The 12,481-nt window shown below is 42.2% G+C and overlaps 1 protein-coding gene across 1 annotated transcript in view; it reads left to right on the top strand.

The window, feature by feature from the left end:
* The window catches only part of syne2b (spectrin repeat containing, nuclear envelope 2b), a gene marked incomplete at its 5' end in the record, with an annotated part of 145,516 nt that overhangs the window by 70,488 nt on the left and 62,547 nt on the right, over positions 1–12,481 (top strand). Inside the window, 16 exons of the mRNA XM_082515097.1 lie at positions 117–344; positions 823–978; positions 1,313–1,554; positions 1,726–3,793; positions 4,249–4,583; positions 5,360–5,504; positions 5,608–5,808; positions 5,903–6,162; positions 6,883–7,042; positions 10,101–10,256; positions 10,414–10,554; positions 11,162–11,338; positions 11,566–11,703; positions 11,811–11,996; positions 12,095–12,208; positions 12,329–12,481. Coding sequence (XP_082371223.1) covers positions 117–344; positions 823–978; positions 1,313–1,554; positions 1,726–3,793; positions 4,249–4,583; positions 5,360–5,504; positions 5,608–5,808; positions 5,903–6,162; positions 6,883–7,042; positions 10,101–10,256; positions 10,414–10,554; positions 11,162–11,338; positions 11,566–11,703; positions 11,811–11,996; positions 12,095–12,208; positions 12,329–12,481 — 4,860 coding nt within the window. The remainder of the gene's footprint in view (positions 1–116; positions 345–822; positions 979–1,312; positions 1,555–1,725; positions 3,794–4,248; positions 4,584–5,359; positions 5,505–5,607; positions 5,809–5,902; positions 6,163–6,882; positions 7,043–10,100; positions 10,257–10,413; positions 10,555–11,161; positions 11,339–11,565; positions 11,704–11,810; positions 11,997–12,094; positions 12,209–12,328) is intronic.

The following is a 12,481-nucleotide window of genomic DNA, read 5'->3' as shown; positions in this document are numbered from 1 at the left end:
AACCTCAACTATCATGGCCCGGTACCAAGCGACTCCGGTCCGTGACCCGGGGATTGGGGACTGCTGACATGGAGTATATATATGTACATTAATACCTAGTTTCATGTCCACTATAGGAGCAAGTATTCAGTACTGACACATCACTGCAGGTGGTTCAGATATCATCAGGTGATACTGTACTGGGTGAAGAACCCCATTTGAAAGGACTGACCCCTCAAGAAAACAAAATAGACGCAAATGACATGGAAACTGAGAGAACAGTACTGGAGTCACCAGGAGAAACATCCATTTTGACAGTGATACAGCTACTCAAAGACATGGGACCCAGCAGTCAACTCATTGAGGTAAAATAAATATTATCTGTCATTGGCTCTGTGTTTGTTTTTGAACCAAGAAAGTCACAGAAGTTCCAAATGGTCACTTTCTATATGTAGGATTAAAATACAGAATAATCTTTCAAATAAAGTGGTGATGAACATGTACTATCATAATTACTGGCTGAAATGTAGATCATAATTCTTAGTTATTTTGACTCTTTTTTAATCCTCTTTCACATCAGTTCAGTTCAATCCAGTTTTAGATATATGAAGTAAACTCAAGAAAAACCTCAAAGCAGAGTTTGCAAAGGTTGTTTGTGAGACCTTTGAGGCAATTTATATGGTCAAGACATATCTTACTCTGTAGAGAGGATCATAACAATTCCTCCCTCAAACTGTTTTTTTCTGATATATATTTTCATATAGGCCCTAAATTAAACAACAAAACCAAAGCTTGTGCCTTAACAAATCCTGTTCTGCATCTGACGTGTCTTTCTGTCTGAAGGGTAAACCACTTGAGGATGCTCCAGAGGTTCTGATTTCATCTACCAGTAGCATGGACAGTCATCTAAGTAGGGTTATATCTAAACTCCTGAACTGCAAGAACCGCTCAGCTGAGCTGAGCCCAACAGCCATGGCCCAGCAGGTGGAGGAGGCTCAGGTGAGATTATGCAGCATGAATCACTAGAAAAACATCCATGGTGCTAAAGTGCCTCATTATTATTATTATTATTATTATTATTATTATTATTATTATTATTATTATTATTATTATTATTATTATTAACAACAACAACAACAATAATAAGAATAAGAATATTTTTTAAAAATGATGATAATTGTAATAATAAAACATTTTACAGAGCATTTTCACAGTAGGCCCTTGTGTTCGCAATTCAAATAACAATGAACCTGAGTTCACAGAAGGTCAGATAAGCTCATTCTGAATTTAAAATTCAGCCTTTGTGTGTCTCACTCTTGCCTGCTGCATACAGGAGTGCAGAGAGGCTGCCCTGGCCCAGGTAGCATTGCTCTCTCAGTTGAGAGGGGCTGTTGCTGAGAATAGGGACACTCTGGAGCATCTGGAGGACCAGTGGAGCAGTGCTGCCCAGGATGCAGCTAATATTATCCAGAGTAAGGAGGCTCAGCTGCAGATGGTCACTGATTATTGCCAGCACATCCAAACAGCTAAGAATGCGGTGGACAAAGCAACCGCAGAACTGGACGCTCTTCAAACGTGAGTTGCCATCCGATGGTTTCATTTTAGTCTTTAATACTTGTATTTTAAGATATTTTAACACTTTTTATTTCACACATTGTCATCTTCCTTTGTCTGTAAAACTAACTGATAAGCCCCTAAAATCTTTTACAATTTGTTGCGGCAAACTTTTTGTTGTTTTTCTTTCAGATCCCCTCAGGAGAGCAGCTCCAAGGAGGCAGAGCGACTAGGCTCCTTACAAAGAAGTATGGAGGAGAACAGAACAGCACTTGGAGAGCTGCTTGTGACCCATAGCAAATTGTGCCCCCACCTTACCCGGTATGAGCGAGCAATTGCAGAGACTGAGCAGAAGAACCTACAAGAGAGGTGGAGAGTTCTGGAAAGAACTGTGGAGAGTATGCTTCATCACACACATGCCCGTTCTCACAAGACCAGCAACCTCCTGTCAGAGTTATCAGATTTGCAGGAACACTTGGAAGTGATCATTAAAGACCTTGAAGCCAAGTTTCCATCAGTTACTCAGTGGAACTGCAAGAAGGCTCGACAGCTGATGGAGGCAAACGCTGAGGTTAAAGCAGCCCAGCAGAAGTACCTCCATTTACAACAGCTGTCAGAGCTGTTGCTATTTAGCCCACAGTGGGAGATGGAAACAAAGGAGATCCATCAGGGACTCCAGAGAGTTAAGGACAAAATTTCTCATACAGAGGAACTTTTGGCTGCCCAAACCCTGAACAGCAACAGCCCTATCATGGAGAAAATTGTCATAGTGATGAGGGAAGGCCTGGCCTGGGCCAGGCAGACAGAGAGTGATATTGAGGGCAGGAAAAAGAGAGTAGCTCTTCTCCCCGAGGAAGTTCACCGGCAGCTCAGGGATCTGAAGAAGCTGCAATCTGAGGTGATGGCCAAACAAGGTCAGCTGGAGTCACTGGCGGAGGAAATGACTGAGCTCCTTCCACAGCTGGACCAGGTTGAAGAGGTGCCTATGGTGCAGAGTCTTCTGAAATGTCTTGAAGAACTCTCAAAGTCCACCAATGAGAAGCTGTCCAAAGCTGTGAAAGAGGTGGAATCAGGACTACAGACCAGAGAAAAGCTATCTGAACAGATTGCCGATCTAGACTCCTGGGTTGTGGCTCATCTGCAAAGCGAAGCATCCCGGGGTCCAGACAGTGAGCTCAGGAGCCCTGCTGAACTTGATCGCAGAACCCGCCAAATCCAAGAAACCCTGGATGAGGCTGAGAAGCAGGAAGCAGTCTGTGAGGCTCTTTTTATTAAGAGCAAAGATATCACTTCTGAATTCAGTGTCACAGAGAACTGTCAGCTTTTTGACAAGCTTACCAACCTCCAGGAGAATATCAGAACCATTAGCAGCCAAGAAAAAAATAACAAGAAGGAGCTGAATGAACTCACCCAGACTTTAGATTCAAACAAGAAAAAACTTGTCACTGTTGAAAACAGTCTAAGGCAGATGTTGGTGGATCTAAGCAGACACAGGTTCCCCATTACAAGAGAGTCCCTGCAAGCTTTGGAGCCTTTCAAGCACATGATTTTGGAACACAAGTCGCAAGTTGACCTCCTGCAACCCTGGATTCCCAATGAGAAGACAAAAGAACTGAACTCTGTCATCTCTGAGCTGCACAGCAAAATGTGTGCCCTAGAAATGAAAGCCAGGGACCAAGAGAGGTACCTAAACATGAGGCAATGCGTCGAGGATCTCAGGGAAAGCATTCAGGAACAGGTGCACCAGACAAAAGAAGATGGCAATGACACAGACGAGAAGTACAGAATCTGTCAGAACCTTCTTATCCAGTTTCATCTGATGAAGGGATTGTGTGAAGAGGCTCGCTCAAAACTACACACAATCTCTGCTGACCTCTACCCTTCACAGCTGACTGCAGAGCAACAAAGGCTTAAGCAAAATGAGGAGAGTCTTAGCACCTTGGAGATGACACTCTATAACAACCTCAGCATCATTGAGTGGAACCTGCTGATGGACCTGGACCTGGAATCAGAGAGGAAAGCCACTAAGGCCTTCCTCTTAAAGACCCAGAAAGAGTTTGAGAAACTTCCCACGTTGGAGCCAAATGACACAGCAATTAACAGAGAATATGAGAGAGTGGTGTCTCTGACAAAGACTGCGGAGTCAAGAATGAGAGCACTGGGGGTGCTGGAGCAAAAGAAGGGAAAGAAAAAAAGAAGTGGATCTCAAGACTTGATGGACTTGAAGAATGCAGTCCTCGGTCAATGTGAATCCCACATGGCAAGTAGTGTTGAGTATTTCTCAATTTGTTTTTGCAGTATTTTTTTTAATTGCTTTGTAATAAGCTTAGCCAATCAGAGTGAAGCATATGTTATATTACTATGCAATACAGCTGAATTAAGCCTCCACAATAGTTAGATTTGTTCATTTGTGTCTTTATGTGCCAGTAGGTATAAATATAAAATAACAATTTCAAACTTAGAGAGCATCAGCAATACTACACCATATTTGGTAGAGCAGTATGGAGCAAACACCCTTTCAGTCTTGTCATTTTAAATATAGTCTATACAAACAATGTGTTCTTTTTCACAGTTTTAAAGTTCAGTTTGATAGAACAAACCACAAAAGCAAAATACAAAGCAAAGGAATTACGCAGATGGTTTAAAAAAAATCTACACTATGGAGTGAACCTGCCAATCTGAAAAAATGTGTTGTTTGTTTTCCTATTGTTTTAGGAGAACATCACTCAGGCCAGGGAGTCACTGAGAAGCTACACTTGTTCTGTTAAACAGGCTGTACAGTTCCTGAGGGATATTGAGGTGTCTATGCTGCCACCTCAGGGCTCTGCTGGGGTCTGCGGTGACAGAGTCGAGGAGACCCAGCAGGCTTTGGCCTCACTCCAGCAGCAATTTCAAATTCATGTAGAACAGCTCCAAGACCAGACTGCTCTGCATCCATACCTGTCCCCACTGAAGGTGGAGCAGCTCCAAGAGAGTATTCTGAGCCAACTCCTGGTGATGATGTCCACTCTCCAGGCAAAGGGCCATGTGAAGTTGGAGTGTCTCAGCAGGTACTCAGCTCAGTCCTAAAAGTCAGATTTATCTTCCTGAAAAGCTTTTTTTGGTAGAAGTGTGTGATTGCACATGCAAAGATAAAACAAAGAAATAATGATAGTTATCTTTCTTCTTATTAGTTTTGCTAAAATGCCAAATACTTTTGGTTTCATCTGACCACGGCACTTTCTCCCAAGCACTCTCTGATCGTTTAGCTGTTCACTGGCAAACTTAAGACAGACCTGTGCGTGTGGCTTCTTGAGCAAGGGGACCTTGCAGGTGCCACAAGATTTCAGTCCATTACAGTGTAACGGGTTACCAGTGGTGTTCTTGGTGACTGGTCCATCTGCTTTCAGATCGTTAACAAGCTCCTTCCCTTTAGTTTTGAGCTTATCCACCCTCCTTCTCATGATCATCCTCATTTCACGAGACAAGATGTTGCACGGAGCTCCAGACTGAGGGACACTGATGATCATTTATATTTCTTCCATTTACGAATGATCACACCAACAGTTGTCAACTTCTTCCTGTTCACCCATTGAGCTAAACTGGTGCCCACAAGTAACAGTTATTTATCAAAAAAAAAAAAAACTTCACTCGCTGCATTGGAAATATTTGTTTTTCTTGTTTAGCTATTTAGCATGTTTCAAACACCATTTTACTACATTTACTAAACAGTCATTGCACGATAGAAACTACAAGACCTGCAAATGGCATTAAGCTGCAGAGCCTTTGTGAATGTGAGCCCTTATTTTAAATCTGACACTAAAAGATCAACATATTTGTCTTTCAGGTGTGCAGAGCAGCACAGAAATTACATCAAGTGCAAAGAAGAAATCATGCAGAGCGTGAAGAGTACAGCGAACAGACTCTTACAGCTCATCACTCAGAAGGTCACCTGTCTCACTGACTGCACTGACCAGGAGGCAAATCTTAGAGTGAGTATAAACCTCCTCTGAAAAAACTTTAATGCTTTTGTGGATAAAAGTTGAAAATTTCCACACAGAAACAGAATTCATTTTTACTGATACCCCTAATCAGGCACTTGCAGAGGAGATGGAGGCCCTCCTGAGACGTCTGGAAGAGCTGCAGGAGTGGTGTTCAGAGCAGGGCTGTCGCGGAAGCAGGGAGACCGCCATGACTTGTATCTGGAGATGGGTATTAAGACTACGTCACTGCACACAGGAGCTGACAACTCGTAGCAAACAGAGAATCAGAGAATGGAGTGATATCTCAGACAGCGTAAGTTTACATCGACATGTGTTTTGAGCATTTTTGAGCATGCTTAGCTAACCCTAATTATAAATGGCCAATTTTGTTGGGTTCTTCCTCTCAGGTGGAGAAGGCCTCTGTGTTACTGCAGGGAGTGGAGGCAGAGCTTCCTGACAGCTCCAAGGTGAAGGCATCTACCGAGGAGCTTCAGGACGTGCTGCAGTCCTGGGAACAGTACCAGGACAGGCTGGACTGTGAACACAGAGCGCTGTCTGCACTGGAACTGCGCACTGCCAGGCTGCTGGGTGTCCCTGCCCACCTGGAGCAGGCTCCTCCTATTCAACTCTGTCAGCAGCTGCAAGCAATGCAGGGCCGATATGACAAGTGAGATATTGTTTGATGTGCAACTCATTATTCTGTTTGCAAGTTTTTACTCCCTTTATGTTTTGATGTACTCTAAATGAAACTACAGTCCAAGTTCTACCAACATGCATAACTGTGCAGGTAATTACAACCACCAAAATAATCTTTTGACTCCAGCAGCAAAATCAGATCCATTTAATCCTGGAACATTCACCACACAAAGGCTGAAAGACCTGACTTAAAGCTATCATTGTGGCTCTGGACAATGTGTGGTCTCGTGTATAATCCATCTGTAATAAAAGAAGAGCAGTGTGATGTTTCTAAAAAGGAGGACTTTCTCCGTCCTACAAGACACATGTGTGTTTAGTGATGCAGTATGCTTGAGAAAGAAGAGGAGTTTTGTAGTATTAAGAAGGCATTGATACTTTTCCTGACAAACTTTCATTGCTCTCCTCTTGAATATATGAACATAAATGAGCCATGTTCATTATGATCTCTGTTCTTTAGGCACACAGAGACTAAGTTACCCATAAGTCCTGGTTAAGCAGTCAGCTTTAAGTAGGTTAGTCATAGAAGGCGATTGGTGTATAAGGTCTTCCCAGCTTACACTTGGCATTAGGACCCATATGTTGTATTCAATAGTCATGTTGTATTCAGTCATTTTCTTATGGATGTTAGGTAAGCAGCCGTAAAGTTGCTTAGCTTCTGTTTAAATGGCTGGATGTTTGTGTGTTTTCACAGTGTGAAGCAGAGAAGCAGGGAGGGTTTGCAGGCAGCTAGGCAGGAGCTGGAGGACAGAGAAAAGGTGCGAGAGGAGCTGCAGGGTATCCGGGTTTGGCTGAAGGCTGCTGCATCTCTTCTGACAGAGATGGAGCAGAGCAGCAGCACACAGGAGCTGCAGGTGAGACTCTTGAGTTCTTGTTTTTCAGAGTTACATCACACCTGCACACGGTTTTGTGGAGTTCCTTGAAGTTCCTTCTAAAACTTGCTTTACATTTCAATACATTAAGTGTGATAACACGACTTGCCATTAATTTTTTCACAAGGGCACACAAAATGTCATTCATTTTCTGACAGAGTAGTTTTTGTGAATGGTCATGCCAGTCATTGAACCTTGTAAGGTTACATAGCCTAGATCTGTCTTAATTTTTCAATGATACCATAAGTTTTGCATGTCGATGACTAAAATCCACCATGAGCTGGAAATGCAGTTATATTCCTCCCCAAAAGAATTTTGGAGATGAGGAAATCACCCCCAACTGCGAATTAAACCTTTGTAGAGAAAAGAAAACACTAGTGAAATTTAAGTGTTTCTAATTAGGCAAGCCATTCCTCTGGTTCACTGAAGGACCTCTGGGTATATCGAGGTCCCACTTTGTAATCCTCTAATCTAAAAACACATCAGTGTGCTCACAGTTTCTCGCTCCATCCCAGCCACTGGAGTGGAAATAATCAGCCTCTAATGAGACAGGACAGTTTCATCATCTGAAATGAAACACAATGATGCATTTGTACTCAGTGTAACATCATAGCTATTTTTATAATGATGCACTTGTCTTTGCTCTCAGTTAGAAAAGTTACACTCAACAGCATGACAACAACTAAACACTGAGAGTGATGCTTATACACTGCTCAAAGAAATTAAAAGATTAAAGGAACAATTTGAAAACACATAAAATCTCAATGGGGTAAAAAATCATGCTGGATATCTATACTGGACAATGTGTCAGGAACTGAAGGATGCCACGTGATTTGATGAAAATAAAAATTATGAACCTACAGAGGGTTATATTCAAAGACACCCAAAATTCAAAGTGAAAAAAATAATAGAGCAACCTGGCCGAGGTGCTTAGAGTAGATGTAATAGAAACAATAAGGGCCCCAATACAGAACCTTGTGGCACACCACAGCTAAGAGGACAGGATGAGCACTGGTATTTAGAAACAGCCACCAAAAGACTTGTTCAGAAAGATATGATGACAATCACTCCAAAGCAGATCTAGATACACCCACCAAATTGTTCAGCCGCTCAAACAAAATGTGGTGGTGAACAACAAAGCAGTTGAAAATTGATTAACAACCCCCTTCACTGCTTAAGTGAATAGATCAATATCCCAGAAGTTTAAATACTTTTTTCTATGACAGCTGGTAGGAACTACTTTGCAGATATTATAAGGATGTTTACCACAGATTTGGTCAGAACTCTCCCAAAGCCTTGCTGATGAATCCAGGAATTAGTCATCAGGGCTTTTCTACCCCTAACCTTAATGAATATAGAGTGAAGCAGCTTGTTGGCTGTGTAGTAAAAGTGTCACTAAATATTAAATCTTTCAATCTAACCGTTGGCTTGGCTTCAGACCCAGAAGCTGTTTGGTGCTTGTGTCTATGAACCCACCAACCCACAGAATCACTCTGCCCCTTGTCCTGAAACCTGAGCAGAGGCCAACATCTCATCCACTCCAGCTTTCTATTCAAACACACACACACACACACACACACACACACACACACACACACACACACACACATTTTCTGAAAGACCCCCTTTCCGTCATCCAACGGTCCCCCCCCCCCCCCCCATCACTCCCTCCACCCTCATCCTGCTCTTGTACCAGACACCTTTTGTTCTGTCTTGTAAGTGGATCTTCCAGGTGGCCGTTGTAGCCAAGTCATTTCATGGGCACACACAAAGACACACACATTTCTCCTGTTGCACTTGTGAGGACACTCATTGTCATATGTTGATGTATTTTAGCTTTTAGCTAACCTCAGTGTAAAACTAACTCACTCTAAAATCAAATGCTAACTTTTCAAACATCCCTTTGTCAGAAGCAGGAATAAAAATATCCTCACTTTTCTAAAATATATAGAGTTCATTAAATATCTTTATTAAAGACAGAGACCATTAAAATTATAAATTTCCTCAAATGTAAATTTTGCAAAATTACACAGGTTTTGCAATTATGTCGTCTCTCTTTGTTAAAATCTCTAAATGTTCTACATTGACCTCATGTGTTTTAAATCTAGAATGACCTCAGATGGCTTCTTAATTAAAAAATGTTCATTATTCCATAAAACACTATTTGATTTTTACAAAGATAGCTATACAGGACACACACACAATTCGCACTCTTCATCTCCTGTTCTCTCATGCAAAGAAACTGTCTTTGCATACCCTCTCCTCCTCCCTTGCTTTGTTTAACACACACACACACACAAATGCACACACACACACACACACGCATGCACACACACACACACACACACACACACACACACACAGAAGCTCAGTTTCCCATCGTGATATCAAGATGCGCCTCCCCGTATAGTAGACCATCGGACGCTTTCAGACCCAGGTAGTCTCCACTGTGTTATTTGTCATATTTTAATTTTTTTCTGATCTTTATATTGTTTTTATTGTGCAGTAGAATCATAGTGAGGTGAAATGAGTTCACTTTTAAGTATTTTGTAAATGAAGGAGTGAGGCAGACTGTGTTTGACGGCAGCGCAGCAGGACACAGCGAGAGGACGGCTTGACAAGGAGCTAAAAGCTTACAAGAAGGACTTTCTTTAGTGAGACTTGTACATGAGACTGATATTTTGTGCCAAAATAAGATTTCTGCTCTGCATAAAATGAAACCCCCAAACTGTAGACATCTATGCAAAAGAAATTGCTGATGTTGGTTAGAGAGTCAAGTGTCAGCATTTTTTAAAGCATCTGCTTACAAGTGTTATTTGATAGAGGAAACTCTCTTTGGTGCTAAGTACAATGACCCAAACAAAATAGTTTATGGTTATGATGAGTCATCAAGAAAATCCATCAATATTACTGTTGTTATGATTAGTTTTCTCTTCTAACAGACTCTTCAAAACACTTATTCTTTCTTGTTATTTATTTATTTGTTAATATCGTTTGTAATCCCTTTTATTTAAAAGGCTGCCTATCTGTGTGGTTTCAGGCGCTCTACAGCCAGCTGTGTACCCAGAAGTCTTTGCTGCACCGTATCATGGAGAACCTGAAGATGAAATACTCAGATATGTACACTTTGGTCCCGGTTGAGATTGACAGCCAAATGCAGGACATCACTAAGTCTCTGCAGCAAGTAGAAGAAAAGGTGAAAAAGGCTTAATTTGGACATTTTAATGATGAGGAGTGTATTGATCCTTTAAGAGATCAATAATCTATTGATAGGCAGATGTTTGTAACAAAACAATAAATTCAACATCCATTTAGGTCTAGCTGATAATGTTTTTTCCTGACTGTTCCATCAGGTGGGAGAGGCGATAGAGAGGAGCGGTCCTGTTCACAGGTTGGGCGCGAGGATGTCTGATATCGAGGCTGGCCTGAGATCTGTTCAGAAGAGACTGGAACAGAGGAGTCCCACTGTGACTCAAGCAAAGATCACTCAGAAGGTGGGGAGTGATGAGGAAACAGGGTGTCTGGTTCATTGTTACAGCTTGTTGAGTAGAATACAATAAATCATTATTTAATAGATTGTAAGAGGGTGAGGAAAACATAACAGGATGTCCAATATAACATTTGTCCTCTGCTGGCCAGAAGATCCGTGGTAAGTTTTACTGTTTGGGATGCGTCTTTGCTGCCTTCTGTGTGTGTGTGTTTGTGTGTGTGTCATGTTCTACATGTGTGATCACTTCGCTGCTCTTTTGTTGAGAAAACACAAGCCGTTTGGGCTGAGTCTTGTTTTGTTTTCTTTTTTATGATTTTTTTTTTTTTGCGTACATACAGTCAGCGTACATCTATTTCTATTTTCAGTTTTCATGCTGCTTTCATCCTCCTACTCTGTTTTCAAATACACCAACAAATTCCACTTTCTTTTCGTAGCATTATGTGCATCTTTTCATGTAAAATATAGATTGCAAAAACAGAAATGACTCTTTAGCGAGGACTTGCTTCACAAGTCAACTGTGAGTGAGGGAAACACTTTCTGAAGGGGGCTGGCTAATCAGCTTGTGTGTCAGTGAATAAATATTATAAATCTCCCCTTGTGTGTGTGCTCAGCGTGCCTGGGACGAGCTGGATGCGTGGCACTCGCGTCTGGCAGCGCTGGAAGTGGACATGCAAGACTTAGAGAAGCCTGAGGAGGTGCTGATCCTCACAGAAAGACTAGTGGAGGTTCAGCAGCTTCACTCCCAGCTGGCCAAACAGGCAGAGCAGAGGACCACCCTGATCAGCAAGGTGAGAAAAGCTTCCTAAAACTGTTAGCTGTCTAACTCCTCACTGCCCTGCTGTATGGTTTGTCTGCTTAGTGTCAAACACCAAAAATATAATGACTTTGAATCACCAAGCTCAGACTTTTTAACCTAAATCTTCCACATTACTGTCTCTGTTATCATCTGTGATACTTTTGATAAGTTTAAAAATGTCTAAGCTTTTCCCTATTTAAACGTTCTGTTTCTCTTTAGATTCAAACGTGGCTTCAGGAACATCAAGAGATGGTCAAAAGCTCCAAGAGCTGGATGTCCGAGGCTCAGTCGTGGCTTGCCGCTCCCTGCACCTACACCACAGCTAAATGTTTGAGCAGTCACGTTCACGCCCTGCAGGTCGGTACACTCTGCTATCTGCACAGCTCTTTCCACAGCACAGCAAACCATTTTGTGGTGATTCATTTTTAACCAAAAAATGCTCTTTCTGTCTCTTGGGGATGCAGTTGGTCCTGGATGATTCAGTCCAGATCAGAAACACACTGCAGGGCTTCAGCTCGGTCCTGAAGGAAATGTCGCAGGTTTGTGATGTCACAGCTCTCCAGGAACAGCTGGTCGAAGCAGATCGCCAAGTGGCCGACGTTCAGGACAGCTTCACAGCTCCTCTGTCTCAGCTGGAGCATGCTGCCGCTGTGAGATTCGATTGGTTTCTTTGTTTTACTCTTCAGTGGATATTATCTAGACTGTACTCTCTACTGTCAGACTAGACTGATAATGTCTTAACCTCTAGGAGGTGGAGGCGATTGAGAGTGAAGTCAAGCGGATGGAGAATGATGTCACAGAGATCAAGAACTTGCTATCTTCTCCAGAGAGTTTTCCCAGCCCCAGAGAGGACAGTTTAAAGGTTTGTTAGTTTCTTTGTTTTCATTTGGATTAGCGTGACGTGATTGCCCAAATTGTACAAAAGGATAAATGTAAAAGTCATCGTTTTCTTATTTTTCTCAACCCTCTTCTATGTGTGCAGGCGGTTGAGCAGAGGATCCAGTCGATGAGGAGAACAGTAGCTGAGATCCAGAAATGTAAGCCAGGCCTTTGTCTTCCTGAGAAGGCTGAAGAAACTCTGACTGTCTTTACTGTGGTGGACCAGCTCCAGACTCTGCTGCTGGAATTGGAGAAG

Source organism: Aulonocara stuartgranti (assembly GCF_965226115.1).
Source record: "Aulonocara stuartgranti genome assembly, chromosome: 19".
Classification (NCBI taxonomy): domain Eukaryota; kingdom Metazoa; phylum Chordata; class Actinopteri; order Cichliformes; family Cichlidae; genus Aulonocara; species Aulonocara stuartgranti.
Note: the sequence above shows the minus strand (reverse complement) of the source record. Positions and strands in the feature narration are given on the sequence as shown.